We start from the raw sequence: 15,250 nt of genomic DNA on the forward strand, positions 1-15,250 counted from the left end.
AATAAGAAATCTCCCACGGCAAGCAGGGATGCCCCACCTAGCGAGTCTGGCCAGGCGCATACGTCATCCCTGCATATTGCCCGCATGAAGGTTTCGGCATCTTTTGGTCGGCCTTGGCCCCAGCGAGACAGGCATCTGGCATTTCCACCTACCGTATTCCCCAGAGGCCTGGGCTGTTGTTATAACATCGCCCTTGCCGCCTGCAGCCTTGCAAAAGGTACCCACCGCGATCGCACCACACCCACACCACACCACACCTCCTCTACAAATCACGGTGGCAGCGCGTGCCAACATGCACGGCTCCTTCTCAAGAATCAAAGACAAGGCGAGGCGGCGTTTGGGAGACCCCAGCCCGGATGAGGCCTATCTTTCATGTGAGTCATGGTCACCGCAATGGCCCGGAGAGTGACGACTGACTGAACGTGCGCAGACTACGACGTGAGGGGTGTGTGCGTCATCTGTTCCTTGACTTGCGCATAGAACGACCAAGCCAACAACAATACTGACTGGCATAGTGACACGAGCGGATCTTGATAGTATCAAGACCAATGACTGGCTCACCGATAATGTGTGCATACACTTCTACTGTCCAAACAACTGCTGTGACTAACCCCCCCGCAGGCAATTGCCTTTTGGCAGGAATACCTCGAACGCGAAGAGCTTATCAACTACCCCAAAGCCTCCATTGTCCTCCTGCGCCCCTCCATGTCCTACATGCTCATGCAAGCCGCAGAGCCCCTCGCCCTCAAGGAAGCCCTACCGAATTTCAGCCACACAACACATGTCTTCCTACCCATAAACGATAATATGGATGTGACGCAGGCAGAAGGCGGATCCCATTGGTCTTTGCTGCTGGTGTCAATTATTGATGGCGTCTCCTTCCACTACGATTCCATGAGCCAGGCAAACGAGCGCGAGGCACGGAGCACGACTATGAAGCTGGAGCAATTGCTCGGAAAGAGACTGAGATTTATACCCATGGGAGACAGCCCTCAGCAGGAGAATGGAAGCGATTGCGGAGTTTTTGTTTGTGTTCTCATGCGCCACTTGTTGTTGAAGAGGCTGCTTAGAGCAGATGCGAGCACCAAGGTGAGTATGAGTATGCGGGACGCCCATATCAACGCCAAGGATGGCCGGAAGACGATGCTCAAGGTAATTGAGGAGAGGAGAGACGAGGGGAAGCGGAGACGCTCGTAAGTCCCAACATGACACAGGGAGTGTCGGAACCGAGAAGCTAACATTTCGATTGCTCAGAGGTAGTCACTCGCCCTTTAGGAACTCATCGGCACATTCCAAGAGTCCACCACGCATTGGTGAAGAGCAATCGCAATCGCAATCCCAGGAGCGTTAGGCGCGACCTCGATTTTATCGAAAAGCTCGCACCCACGACATATATCATACCGCTATCTATATCCTGTTGACACTATACTCACTAGGACATGCCCTAGTGGTTTGCCAGGGAGACAGCTTCAAATATCGAATATGATGCAGCCTCAACCATGTCAGCAAGAACATTTAGCACCGTGAGCCAGTCGGTGCGTATTTAAAAAGAAGATATGAGTTACGATTTATGAGTTTATGCATGATATGGCAATATGTGTGGAGGAGTGTTCGTGGTAGATTTACGCCACATTTATACACATTTATATAGCATTTGAAATAGCAGTTATTTGCTTTCGAATCTTGCATGCGACATCGCCTCACTACGGGACATAGTAAGCATGAATATGGGTTCGAATTGTATTGATACGTAAAAGCACAGGACCAAGCATCGGCGGTCAACAAGCACTCATATACTACGTGTAAATGCTACAACCCAGAACGCCCACTGATGCACATCAACCACCTTGCCCCCCCAACGCTTCGTAGTACCAAAGCCGGCACCCAAGCCAGAAAAAAAAAGAAAAAAATAGCGTTTCAATACCCACTCTACGAAGTCTCCTTATCATCCGCCTTTTGCGGTACGAGATTCCCCTTTTCATCCCTCGGGATACGCTGCCAACCCGTTTTGAACCGCTTCCTGCTTGGATCGAAGCGGGGAAAAGGATGAGCCTCTGTGTTGAAGACGATTTGATCTAGAGGTAAGAGATCATCAGGTGAGAAGAGGAGATACATGTACTTTAGCGTCTCAGCCTATTATTTAACATTAGTCTTTGTCCTTTTAAACTGTGGGGGGGTTTTTTTTTCGGAAATAAGAGGGAGGGGGGAGAGGCGTGAATGCAAAAACTTACCAACCAAAAACTCTCCATATTATCTCTTGTGGGAGGCGGCACTTTGGTCACATCGCCTACACTGGAGAAGCCGCCATTTTCGGGCACAATGGTGTGCTTGACGAAGCTTTCGAACATTTCCCAGCCCCACTCTCGGTACATTTCGTCGCCGGTGATGCGCCACATGTACAGCAACGACTCGACGGTTTCCGGACGCTGCAGGTTGTGCGTATCCGCGGGCTTGATGTCGAAGTCGCTCTTCCAGCCCTCGCCGTCGGCGACGCTGGTGTCGAGATCGGATTTGGAGGCGAGGATCTCGGTGCGGTACATTTTGGGCGGGTCGTCGAGGACGAAGTGGGCGATCTCAGGGGCGAGGCCTGTGGCCGTGACTTTGTACATGCCCATGCAGGTTTTTGTGAGTTCGCGGGCGAGAGTGATGTCTTCTTCTTGTTGCTTGCCCCATGTGGGCAGCTTGCGGGCTTCGGCGAGGGTGGCGCCTTCGGTGATGGCTAGAGCAATGGTGCCTGGGAGGAAGCAGACGAGATGGTCCATTTTGGGGTGCAGGTTTCCTTCTATGCCGTTGGGACGCTCTGCCAGGACGGTGAAGTGGCTGTGCTTTGTGTAGGTGAGGAGATGCTTCTTTGCGCCTTTGAGAGACTCGTTCCACATTTCTTGGTACACTGGCTCGTGTTTCTGCGTCTGCAGGTACTGCTTAGGGAGGTACTCGTAGTAACTGTCTCCACGGCTGCCCCATCGGATTTCGTTGCCGCGGAATGTGCCTCTGTCTGCGTAGATGAAGATGGGAAGCAGTCCGTCTTTGGCGCCAAGGTTATCAACGACTTGCATGACCTTCTCTGCTGAAGTCCAGTATTGTGATTCGCCAGTCAGGAAAGCGAGGTACTTCATTTCGAGTTGGAGAGTCGTCGCTTCGGCTGTAGAAGACGCACCTCCATCGGCGTGTGAGGCTTCACCCTTGGAATCCTTGAGAATGACGCTGGCCCAAGGCACACCTGAAGGTGAGTCGTATGCGCCCATGAGGCGATCGGCAAGATCCGTTGCCTTCTCTAGGAAGAGATCCTCGTCATTGGCATTCGAAGGCTTCATTCCAGGAAGCAAGTCTTGTAGATAGTGTGCCGACAGCAGACCACCAAGCATGCGAATCGTCGTTTCAAAAGTGTTGACATCCTGCTTCTTGTCGTAGTCCAGAGTTGTGGATATCCATTCGCGGGCGTGATTGTATTCCTTGGTCAGGTTCATGATCATGAGAGTGTCGAGCGCATCTACGATGATCCAGCCTAGACCGTTGGGCTCAGCCATGTATCGTCCCTTCTTTGAAACTGGGTGGTACTCGTCATAGCCCCAGCCGTGTTCCTCATATGCGTTCCAACTCAGTAAGAAGGCATCCTTGACTGCTTGTCTCCGCTTCTCCCAGTCGATTTTGCTCTTTTTTCCTGTAGCGCTTCCACCAATCTTGGACGCCAGACTCTTCCCTCTGTCCTTCTCGTCTTCTGATAGACTGACGCTTGTGCCTCCACTCGACCATCCGAACCAGTAGAAGAGCCCCAGTACGACCAGCGCTATTAACCCCATTCCCCTCTTGCTCCTCACAAAACCCCTCCTTCCTCTCGGACCACCATATCCGTAAACTTTTCCTGAAGGCTTGTCTTTGTACATTGGCAAGCCCTTCTCGTTCCCTGAAAGCTTGTTCCACACATTATCTTCAAACTTGCGTTGCGCGCTCTCGAAATTGGGTACGTTGCGCGGGATGGCGAAGGACATATCGGAGTCCTGAATTGCCTGTTTCGTGGCCTGAACTGCCTGCTTGCCCGATTGCACGGCTTGCGAGGCGGTCTTGTTGGCGGCGTTCTGGAGGATGCTCAAGGCAGAGGGTGTCTTGAAGGTTGCTTTGCTGCGGAGGTTGAATGGATCGCGTGTCGAGTTCATTGGGCGGCGCAACGTGTCTTTTGGCGGTAACAATAGGTATTTGAGCGAATTCAATTCACTCGCGAGAATTTAACAGTCCAACCATCTTGCTCCAGACCCTCAATGCATTCGAGAGCTAATATCTTATGTACGAGGTCCCTGGCTCGCCAGGTGTTCACTGCTCCCATCGAATGCGGTCAGCTTGGCATGACAGGGGTCCCCTGCAGCTCAGTACCGATGCGGAGCTGAGCGGGAATGCTCCACCTTACCACTGCCAGCCTTGTGCAACGAGTTCATGTCAGTAGTAGGGCAGTCTTAGAAACATGTAGTTGGGCATGAGATCAGCCACCGCCATTCATAATAAATCATATGAGACAACCGGCCCAAAGGCGCAGCAGGTGCCTCTCTCCTATATCTTACCTCAGCCGTACTCGGCTTCATTTGTGATCACCCCGTGTGCTGCCATATACTACCTGTAGTAATTGCGTCCTATCGTTGTGTTAATATTTAGATGCAGCGAGATGTTGTACTGTAACAATAGCGTAGATCAAGACTTCTGGTTGGTGCACCCTATCAGCGAAGATCTAATAGTTTCGATCCATTGGAATGACTACGCCTTCCTCGGTATGCTGATAGACTTGGGAAGGCTCTAAATGAGTGGTGGGAATTTTTATAATGTGCAATTCATCCGAACGGATTCATGTGTACTCAATGCAAAGCAAGAATAGAGGAAGTCGAAGCGGTTGTGGTATCAGCAGTCTAGAAGCCGTATGTTCCACAGCGAGCTCTCCAGCAGTATTAACCACATGAGCCACCATAATTGTATCAAGCCATGTTTGTGGTGTTTTGGAACGATTTTGAAATTTTTCATTCCTGGTGGTAACCCAATGTGAAGGGTTCCGTAGTGTCATTGAACAAGGTTTATCCGTTGTGACGCCGTCCGCCCATGCCTTCATGCTTCGTGCGCATCGTGCATTGATGTCCTTGCACACTTCCGTCCTCAGTTCCTCATGCCTTTCGATCCGTTTATGCGGTGCGCTTGCCCTTGGGGTTCTTCTTGCCAACGTCGGAGATGGTAAGACCTGTTGCGTGTTAGACGAATAACCTAGAAGTAGACGTGGTTTCTCTGGGTGTTGCGTACCCGGAGGCAGACTCTGCTTGAGCTTCTCGGCCTTGTCGGTGTCCTTAAGGACAAGGGTGTACAGGTTGGTTGAGCATCGGACCTTGAACTTGATGTTGTTGACCTTCTTGTTCTTCTTTATGCAGGCGGCTACATTTCTGTCAGTCTAGTTCTCGCACATAAAGTAGCCTATACACAGGTATTTCCCCCCTTAGTCGCCGTTGTATTCAATCATCATGCGAACTTCCTCCTCTTGCGACCGCAGGCCACTCCCATTTCGAAATTGGTAGACGTACACTTGGCATCCTTGCGCCTGCAGATCTCGATGAACTGCTTAATGTCGGAAACTTCGGAAGGCATCTTGACGGTAATGTGTCGACGAGTCGTTGGATTCGGATCGTGAAGTTCGGGAGGTCGACCAAGCAAATTGCGTTGGTTGTTGTGGAGAGAAATTCGCTTGGACGCACGGGCTACCAAGGGGCTGGTCGCAAGCGTCGCTGCATTAGGTTTGGTGGGGTGACGACGAGTGTGGCGTTTGACACAAGTGAGGCGAGGATCAGTGGTGCTGCCTACTACCAGATTCCTACTTAAGACTCGCAAATCTCCTGCTCTATTTTCTTCATTAATTCCAGTCAAGTGTGAAGCAGTACTCTCAGAAAACTAGTATCACTACCAACCTCCAACATGCCCACTCCCATCGACCGCGCAGTGCAACAACGTGTGAGTTACTCATGGCTATCCTGGCGTCTACTATACATAGTGGGCCTTCACTGCACCAATCTTGTTATATGCTTAAACTGTTACAGGGGCCGTTCTTCGCATTCGCCGCTATAGTCGCAGGCGTTGCAGCATGGAGTATCTGGGGTCAAGATATCTTTCCCAGTCAAGATCCTACTGGCGGTACGTCATTCTCAATGCGGAAGAGATGCATGAATCTGGCAAAGAGTTGGACTAAATCAAAATACAGACCCAGAAACATGGACACATGACCAATGCGTTACCTGGCTTCAGCATGTAAGTACTTGTCACTTGTTTTTAGAGAACGCTGTTATTGTCCCAAAAACATTACTATGTTTTAAGGTTGCATTCAGCAAGTCACTGGATTCTGGCTAATAATATCGTAGCGAAATCTACATCCTTCTCCCCTAGCGACAACTGCAGAACTGCTGGAGCGAATCAAGGCCAACATGAGGGTGTCTAGGGAGCGGGCACCCGATCAATGAGTGTGCAGAGATACTGTGTTGTCTCGTGAGAGCTTTTCAAAATTATTTTCCGTTTCAAATTGAACTGTAGTTGTTGGTTTATCTCAATGTTTCTCGAGCTAATCACCGATCCCAAAAATGTGCAATGGCCTCAACGGCCCTGGATGCTTATACCTATACGAAATCCAACGCCTATTTCCATCATAATACTCATTAAGATGCCAGCCTGGTAATTCATTCTAGTTCTGGGCATCATCTTGGCTATCTTCAAACTCCTGGAGCACTTTCTCGAAGTGGCTGCGACGCTCCACCGCTTCTTTAAGTGCTGTCTCCTCCTCTGTTATCTCTTGGTTGATGCGCTCCAGCTCCTCCACCATACGCTGTTCGTAGGGCTCTATCTTTCTCTGGATAGTAGCTAAGGTCTCAGCTTCCTGGCGGTGGTTCTTGTGCAACTCTGCAAGCTTCTTGCGGCGTTCAGCAAGTTGGCTTTTAAGAGAGCTGGCTGTTGAGGAAGGTGAGGGCGGGAGGACCTTTAGACGTTTTGGCTCAGGAAGTGTCTCCTTGGTAGTTGCGGAAAGACGTTTGGCCCCAGGTTCACTGATTGTAGACGTGGTACTTTCGGCAACTGGGGTCATTGTTGTTACTGCTGGATCTACTAGCGACTTTGGCTTAGTATCTATAGGCGTGGATGCCTATCAGCGGACGTTAGTAAGATGGGCCCCGCTTGCTAGTGCTCCAACGTCCAGGAATAATCCCTCTCACCTTTGAAAAGGGTCCTTCACTTGTAGCCGGAGTGCGAGGGTGACACTTTGTTTCTGCAACAAGCGGAGGCACAGGCTCCAAAAAAGACAGAACCCGAGCACTGGTTGGTCTCTTGTCCATGGGGTCACATACCACACCGGAGCTTTCGAGCGCTTCTAAAGCGTGTCTTAGTCATAGTTCTCCCAGGTAATAAGTGCCCATACATACCTTTACTGCGGTAATGGAACCGGAATATCGCCCAAGGCTCTTCGCCCGGTCGTGATAAACCCATCTTGTTGTAGTGACTGGCTACTGTTCGTACGCTGATAGGAGTAGAATTTCTCTCTATGTCGAGTTGAGACGTGGGTGCAATCTGCCTGTAGCTCACAATCTGTTTGGTCTCCTCACTGCCCTTATTGGAGTTGTCGTGCTTCTGGCCGTCTTCATTGTCGGGCGTCTCGCTCTCCTCGTTGTCCGAATCTTGTTTGTCTCCAGTGTAATACTGCTTAATACCCTTGACTTCATGGGAGACGCCGATTTTACGCGTGCAGTAGAGTCGGAGCTCCATAGTCCCAATAGTCTCTGGTGAATCCGATTGAGTCGTGGGCATGCCCAGAGTAGAGACCACCATCTGGGAATCAATGAATCCGTCCTCTGTCTTGAACAGGAACTTGTCGATTTCTATCTTTTTACCCTTTTGGAATCGTACAGCCTTGGCGCCATAGGAGTAGGATTTGCGGAGTATTCCATCCATAAAGGCGTCGCACACGATGTCAAGTGTCTGCTTAGTTGTGAGAAGGGAACAAGGATAAATGCTTGATATGGGACTTACAGTTCCTTTGAATTTTCCACTGAACCTTGGCTTCTGTCCTTTCTCCAAAGGGATATACGAACATATTGCATGGTCAACCGGATCGACATATTCTCCATACTCGGGCAGACGATCGGCGCTGCCTTCAATGCAAATACCCATCTCTGCACTTCGATCAGAACCTTCCTCAACGACCTTCATCGTAGATCAGACGTAGATTCGGAATACAGTGTTCTGCTGGTTCTCGTTGTTAGTGGGACATCAGATGAGCGTGTTGAAATGTGGGTCAAAGGCAAAGTAGAGATTGGTAATGAGGATGAGGTCGAAGCCCACTAGAAGTAAGTGGATAGCAAGGTAAAGGTGAGAGTCTCCACGTGGGGCCATGTCATAGGAGTCTTGTAATGATAATAAGAGACGAGAAAAACATGTGGGTAATTGATCATTGTTAGTCTTAATCGGCTAGGGTCTGATTCCGTTCTGCTTTATCATAGCTGGCTGTAGTTCGAAATAGAACTTCATATCATGTTCTATGAAACCCTTCACTAGTGAGTCTAGAGCGCAGCGCATTGGTGTTGATATGCTATATTTAGTTGTGGAAGGAAAAACGATCTTCGCTGCAAAAACCTCAAAGCGATAACTTGGAACATTTCGAGTTTGATACAGAGTCGATATAGTTATCGGCTCTGCTGTGGCATGAATGGACATGGCTGTGTGCGAGGCGAAGACTGTACTACGCTATCACATGCGAACAGGTCTGCGCGCCCAAAAGTGGGTGACGAAGAGACTCCAGCATCCAGAGCAGCAAATCCGGCGTCGCAACTTGTTCCAGGACGAAAAAGAACCGTGAAAGATTCGAGCAGCAATGAGAGAGGAAGGAGAGTCAGGGCCGGAGATATTTGAGACAGCGAGCCGCGGGTTTGAACGGATGCGGTCATTCGCCAAGCGCGGTTTCTTCCTTCGGTTCGGGATGCTTTTTCGGCGAGCGGCAGCTCCAGCCTGTTTCTCTCTACCTCAAATCCCTCACCACCAGCCCTACGCCGCAACTTCACCATGCTGTCGAGGACCTCGCAACGAACAGCGCAGGTACGAACCCGGCTCTGCACGCCCAATTGGGTGTTCTTTGGGTGCAAGGCGACGCCAGTACTAATGCGCTCGTACAGACGCTCCTGCGGGGCGCGAAGCCTGCCTCACGATGGGCGCCCGCCATGGCTACTCGATGTATGAAGCACCCGCCTAGCAGATAGCCAGCATGGAGATTCTGACGCAGTGACAGCAATGGCCACGGTCGGCCAGGACATCTTCAAGCCCACCAAGTTCGGCGGCAAATACACCGTCACCTTGATCCCTGGTACGCGCGATAGCCGCACATGAAACTAGCAAAAAAGACGTGATATTGAACATGCGCAGGTGATGGTATCGGTGCTGAGGTCTCCGAGTCGGTCAAGGAGATCTTCAAGGCGGACAACGTGCCTATTGAGTGGGAGCAGGTCGATGTCTCTGGTGTCGACTCTGGCAACGTCCACTCTGAGGAGCTCCTCCGCGAGTCGATTGCATCGCTCAAGCGCAACAAGCTTGGTCTCAAGGGTATCCTCCACACTCCCGTTGAGCGCTCCGGCCACCGCTCCTTCAACGTCGCTCTCCGCCAGGAGCTCGACATCTATGCCTCCATTGTCCTCCTCAAGAACATCCCTGGCTACGAGACGCGCCACAAGGACATCGACTTCTGCATCATCCGTGAGAACACCGAGGGCGAGTACTCTGGTCTCGAGCACCAGTCCGTCTCGGGCGTCGTCGAGTCGCTCAAGATCATCACCCGTGAGAAGTCTGAGCGCATTGCCAAGTTCGCCTTTGCCTTTGCCCTTGCCAACAACCGCAAGAAGGTCACCTGCATCCACAAGGCCAACATCATGAAGCTTGCCGATGGTCTGTTCCGCAACACCGTCAAGAGGGTCGGCGAGGACTACCCCACCCTCGAGACCAACGACATGATTGTCGACAACGCCTCCATGCAGTGCGTCTCGAGGCCACAACAATTCGATGTTATGGTGATGCCAAACTTGTACGGAGGTATCCTGTCCAACATTGGTGCTGGACTTGTCGGTGGCCCCGGTATCGTCCCTGGCTGCAACATGGGCCGCAACGTCGCCGTCTTCGAGCCCGGTTGCCGTCACGTCGGTCTCGACATCAAGGGCAAGGACCAGGCCAACCCTACTGCTTTGATCCTGTCCGCCGCCATGATGCTGCGCCACATTGGTCTTGATGACCACGCCAACCGCATCTCGCAGTCGGTCTACAAGGTCATTGCTGACGGGTAAGTTATCTGAACAAAGCACAACAAGAGCATTGAAACTAACAACCATTAGTACTGCCCGCACAAGGGATATGGGCGGCAACACCACCACCCACGAGTTCACTCGCGCCGTCCTGAACCAGATGGAGAAGGCTTAAATTGACTATCACGTCAATATTTGCTAGGTTTTGAGCTAGCACAATGATACAGTCATATCTAGACCTTGGCTTATGTTGGCTTGAAGCTGGCGATGCCATTGGTTACAGAAGAAACACATTTCATTGACGACTAGACGCGATGGGACCTGTACAACTGCAAGCTGAAATGTGCATAGAGCTGTACTTGTAGGTGGTATATAGCATGCTACATGATTGAATTGACCATTCTTATACCCTTGTGAATGAAATGCCAAAAAAAACTCAGACCCTGAACTCCGTGCTATGCATGACCTCGTGATGTCGTGGGTATCTAGAATTGGATCCTCCTCTTTCTGCCCGTGTACTTGGACGAGGACTTGACCACCTTGCCTTGTTTTTCCATCTTTTCCTTTTTCTTCATAATGTAGGCCTTGCTGCCCTTTCTCTCCTCGCCCCTCTTCATGCCCTTTGCTTTTCTTCGTGCATCTTCGACATCGACACCCTCCATGCCCCTCACTACACCCGTGATGTCGCCGTCAGTGGCTCCTCCACCGACTGTCAGCACGAGATATGTCTTTGCGCTCTTGGTACCCATATCGTCCTCCAACAGACCTGCACCAAAGCCCGCTTTGATGGCCGCCTGGGCCACCATTTTCTTCTGAGTATCATTCTTGGGGTAGAACTGGCAGACTGCTCTGCCACCCCTCTTCAAAGAAGCGTAGAGCTGATTGAAAAATCTCGATAGCCTGCCTGTGGGGCTCTCTTCACTCGTCTCAGCGTTGCACAGCCACTGTACCGCACTGATGCTGATTGCTGCATCAAAGGTTCCCGGCCTGAAGGGCACACCCTGCCCCGCATCCGCCAGCAGCAAGTCGCCCTCGACTTCCTTCTCCAGTGCGACGCCCAACATTGATGCGCTGATATCGTAGCCGATCCATACATGGGGGCCTCCTGGTGTTCCTTGCTCGGCCGTTTGCGACAAGATTTCGCCCGAGAGACCAGAGCCACAGCCGACGTCGAGAATCATCGAAGGCGAGGATAGCGCGAGGAGGGACAGGGCACGGTGGGTCATTGTGGATTGAATCTTCTGGATTCGCGACGAAGTTGTGTACTTGCGCGATTCGATGTCATTGTAAAAGAGGTCGGGCGGTCTATAGGATTTCTGTTAATTGTGCGTCGCATGGCTGAGCTTTGCGTGGGAAGCGTACAGAATATCTTCCGGGCGCGACATGATTGCGGATTTTCTGGCCCAGAGACAGCCTGTGGCGAGCGATTAGTTTACAATTTCGCTATGTCTAGGCTATGCGACGGTATACGAGACTGCGCAGAGGCAGAGGGGGAATCGTGAGTTATCGCGGAATGCAAAAGCCAAGAGTTCGACAACTTTTTGGTGTTCAACCCCCACACTTCGGCGCGGATCCTCGGCTTTCTCCGTTAGTCTTGATGCCACCTTTGGACTGACCTCATCGTGCGGCTGCCTTACTTCCCGATCTTTTCAATACTCCAGATACTTTTCCAGAGGCCGCCTTTCACCATGTGGATATTACCGTTGCTTGGATACATTGGCCTCATACTGGGATTTGCCTTCTTGACGCTGGCAATAGGTACTTGATTCCACCGTCAAAAGCCGATTGGTGGCGCTACGTACGAGTGAGAACTGATGATTCAATGCAGCTTCTGGGCTCTACTACCTTTCCGAGCTCGTGGAAGAGCATACAGTACTGGCAAAGAAGCTTTTGTACCGTCTCATCTATGGAGTTGTTGGCGTTCAGTTTCTTCTGCTTGTCGTTGACAAGTTCCCCGTCGGGCTAAGTCTGTTGAGCGTTGTGTCGCACGGCATATATGCACAGAACCTTAGGCGCTTCCCAGTCGTCAAGCTCACCGACCCGTTATTCTTACTGTCCTGCGGTATGCGGCACCCCATACAAAGGACTGCATTAGACATGAGCTGACAGACTTTAGCGCTCGTCATTGTAAATCATTACCTTTGGTTTCGTCACTTTAGTGCTCCGGCTGCCAACTCCTATTCTTCGTATCCTTACGCACGCGACACGAATATTCCTACTTTTACCGAGATCGCTGCCTACTTTGGGCTGTGCGTCTGGCTCGTCCCCTTTGCTCTTTTCGTTTCCCTGTCCGCTGGCGAGAATGTTTTGCCCTCGATGGGCTCCGAATATGCGACCGGCGATGGAAGCAGTTATATCAACCCAGGAAAAGCGCCCGATTCATTTGGAAGCGGGTCGAGCGTTGGAGTGACCGGAATGCAGGGAAAGAGACGGGCGAGGAGTGGGACAAATGCGGGCATGGCAAAAGCCGTTGTCACTGGTGTCAAGGAGTGGGTTGGTGAGACTGGAGAAGTCATGGGATTTTGGAAGGGCGAGAGAACGAGACCTACTTTTTGAGAGCCCGGCCTCATTTGCGGTGCATGAATGTACGAGTAATGTATGTATGTTCTGATGCATAAACCCCTATTAGGCGGTCCGTTCCTATACTTATCTGTCTTATATATCACGGCCAAAAGTGAATTGCACATCTACACCCCTATACGGCTAGAACTCTACACTACGCAGAAATTCGATACTCATTTTTTAATCATTGTCCTTACTTTCTATCTGTGCGTAGAGAGAAGATACCTGAGCCTAGGCGATAGCCTTGTGAAGATAATACATAGCTTATATCGCATTAATATGTGATTTGCAAAGGACGAACCGTACACATACGTGATTAGATTAATCAAGCTCTACATATATGAAGGATTCAATATAACATGTTGATTCGATTCTATTTCGTTCTCTATTAAAGTTTCTCTAGGAAGAGTAAAGACGTCACATGGACGTCCCTGACCCTCCAGCTGTGTCGTCTCTTGTCAAAGCAGCTCGCTATACTTTGAACTCAGTAAATATGTCTATTGCATTTGTTCCTCTTCTAATACCCGTCACATCCAGAGGATACATTTCTGATATCTTCTACAACAAGCTCGGGCGCGCTCTCTGCTGGAAAGTGCCCTCCCCTATTGTGCCGTGCAAACTATGTCACGTTCGCCGTGCGCTCGACCCATTTGCGGGACTGGAAAAAGAAAGAAAAAGAAGCAGTTGTCAGCCAATCGATGTCCTTTTATGCGATGGCTGAGGGAGAAGAACTTACCACATAGTTGAGATTTGTTTGTATGGGATAACGGGTGGTCCCACCAAATCGCAAGACACTCGTCGGCACAGTGTAAGTCTGGTCAGGCATATAGTTTTGAACACTAAACAGTTCCTTGTATGCGCGGATGTTTCCATACAATCCAGGAATGTAGAGCAACATTGTTCTTGTTATGATTTCTGTGTCGGTATCGTTCTGATCACCAGCTTGGTACAGAAGTTGATAGATCCATGCCAGTGCTCCGACCGGACTATTGCTCAGCGCATGCGCAATAGACAAGGGGAGTGTCGAATGAACACGGGCGTAGGCGGAAAACTCGTTGTTGTAGGCGTTGATTGAAGTGATGTATGCAGTTTCTTCCTTCGTTGTTGCATTGGCCGCATAGCGCGCCAGATCAGATGCAGTGGCGAATACGGTGTAAAGATCCGTGATGTGATTGATAATTTGGGCCTTGTACTCGACGACCATTTTGAGGGCGACAACAAATCCCAGATAGGTACTGTATAGAGCATACCGAGAGTATCCGAGTTGCTGCATGAGGCTGGCAAACACGGCAGCGTATACAGAGGCGTCGAAGCCAGGTGCCGTAGTAGGTGCAAGAGAGAATCCAAAGCCTGGAACATCGGGGGCGACAACGTGGAAAGCAGGGGCACTTTCGTTCTGAGGATTTACGAGGTCGGGAATAACCTTCTCCCATTCCAGGCTCGTTGATGGCCAGCCGTGAAGCATGAGCAGAGGGATGGCGTCGTCCCTTGGACTGCGTTGATGGATGAAGTGCAGGTCTTCCGAGTGATTGTACTTTGTACTAACTTTGGGAATTTTAATTATGAAATGTGAGAAATCCGAATTGATGCGGTCTTGTTCCTTGAACCAGTCATAGTCCTCTGCCCAGTATTTGGCAAGAGGGGCAATGACAGAGGTGGGGGCACCATCGAACCATGCTGGGGTTGAGATATCTTGGGAAGGCCGGAAGAGAGACGCTTTAAGGCGAGTGTCCTCGATGAAGGAGGGGGAAACATTGATAATGTAAGGCCGCGGTCGATATGAAGAGGAGTCAGCTTCTGAGGCATAGGCACCTCGGTCGACCACTGAGAGCAGCGCTATTGCCAAAGTCGATGGCCGGAACATGTTGTAAAAGGCTGGAACTACAGCGGATACGTGATACTCATAGACAAAATTAGCAGGCAATACACAAGCCACGCGACTAGCATAAGTATATCACGATTGTCGCAGAATTTATAGTATGCTAGCTATCTAAGAGAAGTAAAGGCTAGCCATTGAAATTCGGGTTCCTGTGAGAAAGGAGCATAAAACTCCGTTGAAAATCGTCCAGAAGCCGAGGTAGAAGAGATCATCTTAGTGTACGTAGTAAAATAAAAAAAGTTTCTTATCCTACTCAGTATTCGGGCCTGTTCAGTGCTGCGTTTTGTACTGTGCTACTTTTTTGATACCCGATTCCAGCAGGTTGAGGTATAACTTGTACTATATACAGTATAGCTCTTACCCTCTGCCCTGGCCTGAATCGTCCCCTTGCTAGCGGACCCACATTCATTAACTCTGCCATACACCGCAATAGTTGCATTTAGTTCACGTGGGTGGACTGTCTTATAGTTGCAACCAGAAAGCTCGCGATCTGTGTCACGTGCCAAAACAGAGTTCTGAAATCGCAGCG

General features: G+C 50.4%; 9 protein-coding genes across 9 annotated transcripts; 4 read left to right on the forward strand and 5 right to left on the reverse strand.

The window, feature by feature from the left end:
- Window positions 1-219: 219 nt before the first annotated feature.
- PSV08DRAFT_324011 (uncharacterized protein) lies at window positions 220-1,677 on the forward strand. The gene is made up of 5 exons (XM_014224307.2): window positions 220-374; window positions 431-445; window positions 516-568; window positions 622-1,193; window positions 1,255-1,677. The coding sequence occupies exons 1-5, from the start codon at window positions 293-295 to the stop codon at window positions 1,349-1,351; spliced, it is 819 nt and encodes a 272-aa protein (XP_014079782.1). The 5' UTR covers window positions 220-292; the 3' UTR covers window positions 1,352-1,677.
- Window positions 1,678-1,716: 39 nt separating this feature from the next.
- On the reverse strand, window positions 1,717-4,292 carry PSV08DRAFT_208006 (glycoside hydrolase). The gene is made up of 2 exons (XM_014224306.1): window positions 2,232-4,292; window positions 1,717-2,133 (listed from the first exon to the last, which is right to left on the reverse strand). The coding sequence occupies exons 1-2, from the start codon at window positions 4,152-4,154 to the stop codon at window positions 1,930-1,932; spliced, it is 2,127 nt and encodes a 708-aa protein (XP_014079781.1). The 5' UTR covers window positions 4,155-4,292; the 3' UTR covers window positions 1,717-1,929.
- Window positions 4,293-4,975: 683 nt separating this feature from the next.
- PSV08DRAFT_364853 (60S ribosomal eL38 domain-containing protein) lies at window positions 4,976-5,669 on the reverse strand. Its single transcript, XM_014224305.2, has 3 exons — window positions 5,550-5,669; window positions 5,275-5,403; window positions 4,976-5,215 (listed from the first exon to the last, which is right to left on the reverse strand). The coding sequence occupies exons 1-3, from the start codon at window positions 5,611-5,613 to the stop codon at window positions 5,160-5,162; spliced, it is 249 nt and encodes an 82-aa protein (XP_014079780.2). The 5' UTR covers window positions 5,614-5,669; the 3' UTR covers window positions 4,976-5,159.
- A 147-nt stretch (window positions 5,670-5,816) lies between these two features.
- PSV08DRAFT_324031 (uncharacterized protein) lies at window positions 5,817-6,656 on the forward strand. The gene is made up of 4 exons (XM_014224304.2): window positions 5,817-5,973; window positions 6,060-6,153; window positions 6,221-6,267; window positions 6,378-6,656. The coding sequence occupies exons 1-4, from the start codon at window positions 5,938-5,940 to the stop codon at window positions 6,474-6,476; spliced, it is 276 nt and encodes a 91-aa protein (XP_014079779.1). The 5' UTR covers window positions 5,817-5,937; the 3' UTR covers window positions 6,477-6,656.
- A 38-nt stretch (window positions 6,657-6,694) lies between these two features.
- On the reverse strand, window positions 6,695-8,208 carry PSV08DRAFT_250313 (uncharacterized protein; the record flags this gene model as incomplete). The annotated part of the gene is made up of 4 exons (XM_066092401.1): window positions 6,695-7,147; window positions 7,350-7,372; window positions 7,425-7,977; window positions 8,029-8,208. 4 exons carry the CDS (start codon window positions 8,206-8,208, stop codon window positions 6,695-6,697), a joined length of 1,209 nt encoding a protein of 402 aa, XP_065948607.1.
- Window positions 8,209-9,015: 807 nt separating this feature from the next.
- PSV08DRAFT_324037 (uncharacterized protein) lies at window positions 9,016-10,705 on the forward strand. Its single transcript, XM_014224302.2, has 5 exons — window positions 9,016-9,090; window positions 9,168-9,225; window positions 9,281-9,355; window positions 9,415-10,318; window positions 10,371-10,705. The coding sequence occupies exons 1-5, from the start codon at window positions 9,058-9,060 to the stop codon at window positions 10,453-10,455; spliced, it is 1,155 nt and encodes a 384-aa protein (XP_014079777.1). The 5' UTR covers window positions 9,016-9,057; the 3' UTR covers window positions 10,456-10,705.
- On the reverse strand, window positions 10,386-11,784 carry PSV08DRAFT_364856 (S-adenosyl-L-methionine-dependent methyltransferase). The gene is made up of 2 exons (XM_014224301.2): window positions 11,643-11,784; window positions 10,386-11,585 (listed from the first exon to the last, which is right to left on the reverse strand). The coding sequence occupies exons 1-2, from the start codon at window positions 11,663-11,665 to the stop codon at window positions 10,766-10,768; spliced, it is 843 nt and encodes a 280-aa protein (XP_014079776.1). The 5' UTR covers window positions 11,666-11,784; the 3' UTR covers window positions 10,386-10,765.
- Window positions 11,785-11,915: 131 nt separating this feature from the next.
- Window positions 11,916-13,026, forward strand: PSV08DRAFT_324066 (transmembrane adaptor Erv26). Its single transcript, XM_014224300.2, has 3 exons — window positions 11,916-12,038; window positions 12,109-12,342; window positions 12,397-13,026. The coding sequence occupies exons 1-3, from the start codon at window positions 11,969-11,971 to the stop codon at window positions 12,834-12,836; spliced, it is 744 nt and encodes a 247-aa protein (XP_014079775.1). The 5' UTR covers window positions 11,916-11,968; the 3' UTR covers window positions 12,837-13,026.
- A 522-nt stretch (window positions 13,027-13,548) lies between these two features.
- Window positions 13,549-14,706, reverse strand: PSV08DRAFT_354712 (Alpha/Beta hydrolase protein; the record flags this gene model as incomplete). Its single annotated transcript, XM_014224299.2, has 1 exon — window positions 13,549-14,706. One exon carries the CDS (start codon window positions 14,704-14,706, stop codon window positions 13,549-13,551), a length of 1,158 nt encoding a protein of 385 aa, XP_014079774.2.
- Window positions 14,707-15,250: the final 544 nt, after the last annotated feature.

The sequence above is a fragment of the Bipolaris maydis genome (genome assembly GCF_028858645.1).
Source record: "Bipolaris maydis strain C4 unplaced genomic scaffold PSV08scaffold_12, whole genome shotgun sequence".
Taxonomy (NCBI): domain Eukaryota; kingdom Fungi; phylum Ascomycota; class Dothideomycetes; order Pleosporales; family Pleosporaceae; genus Bipolaris; species Bipolaris maydis.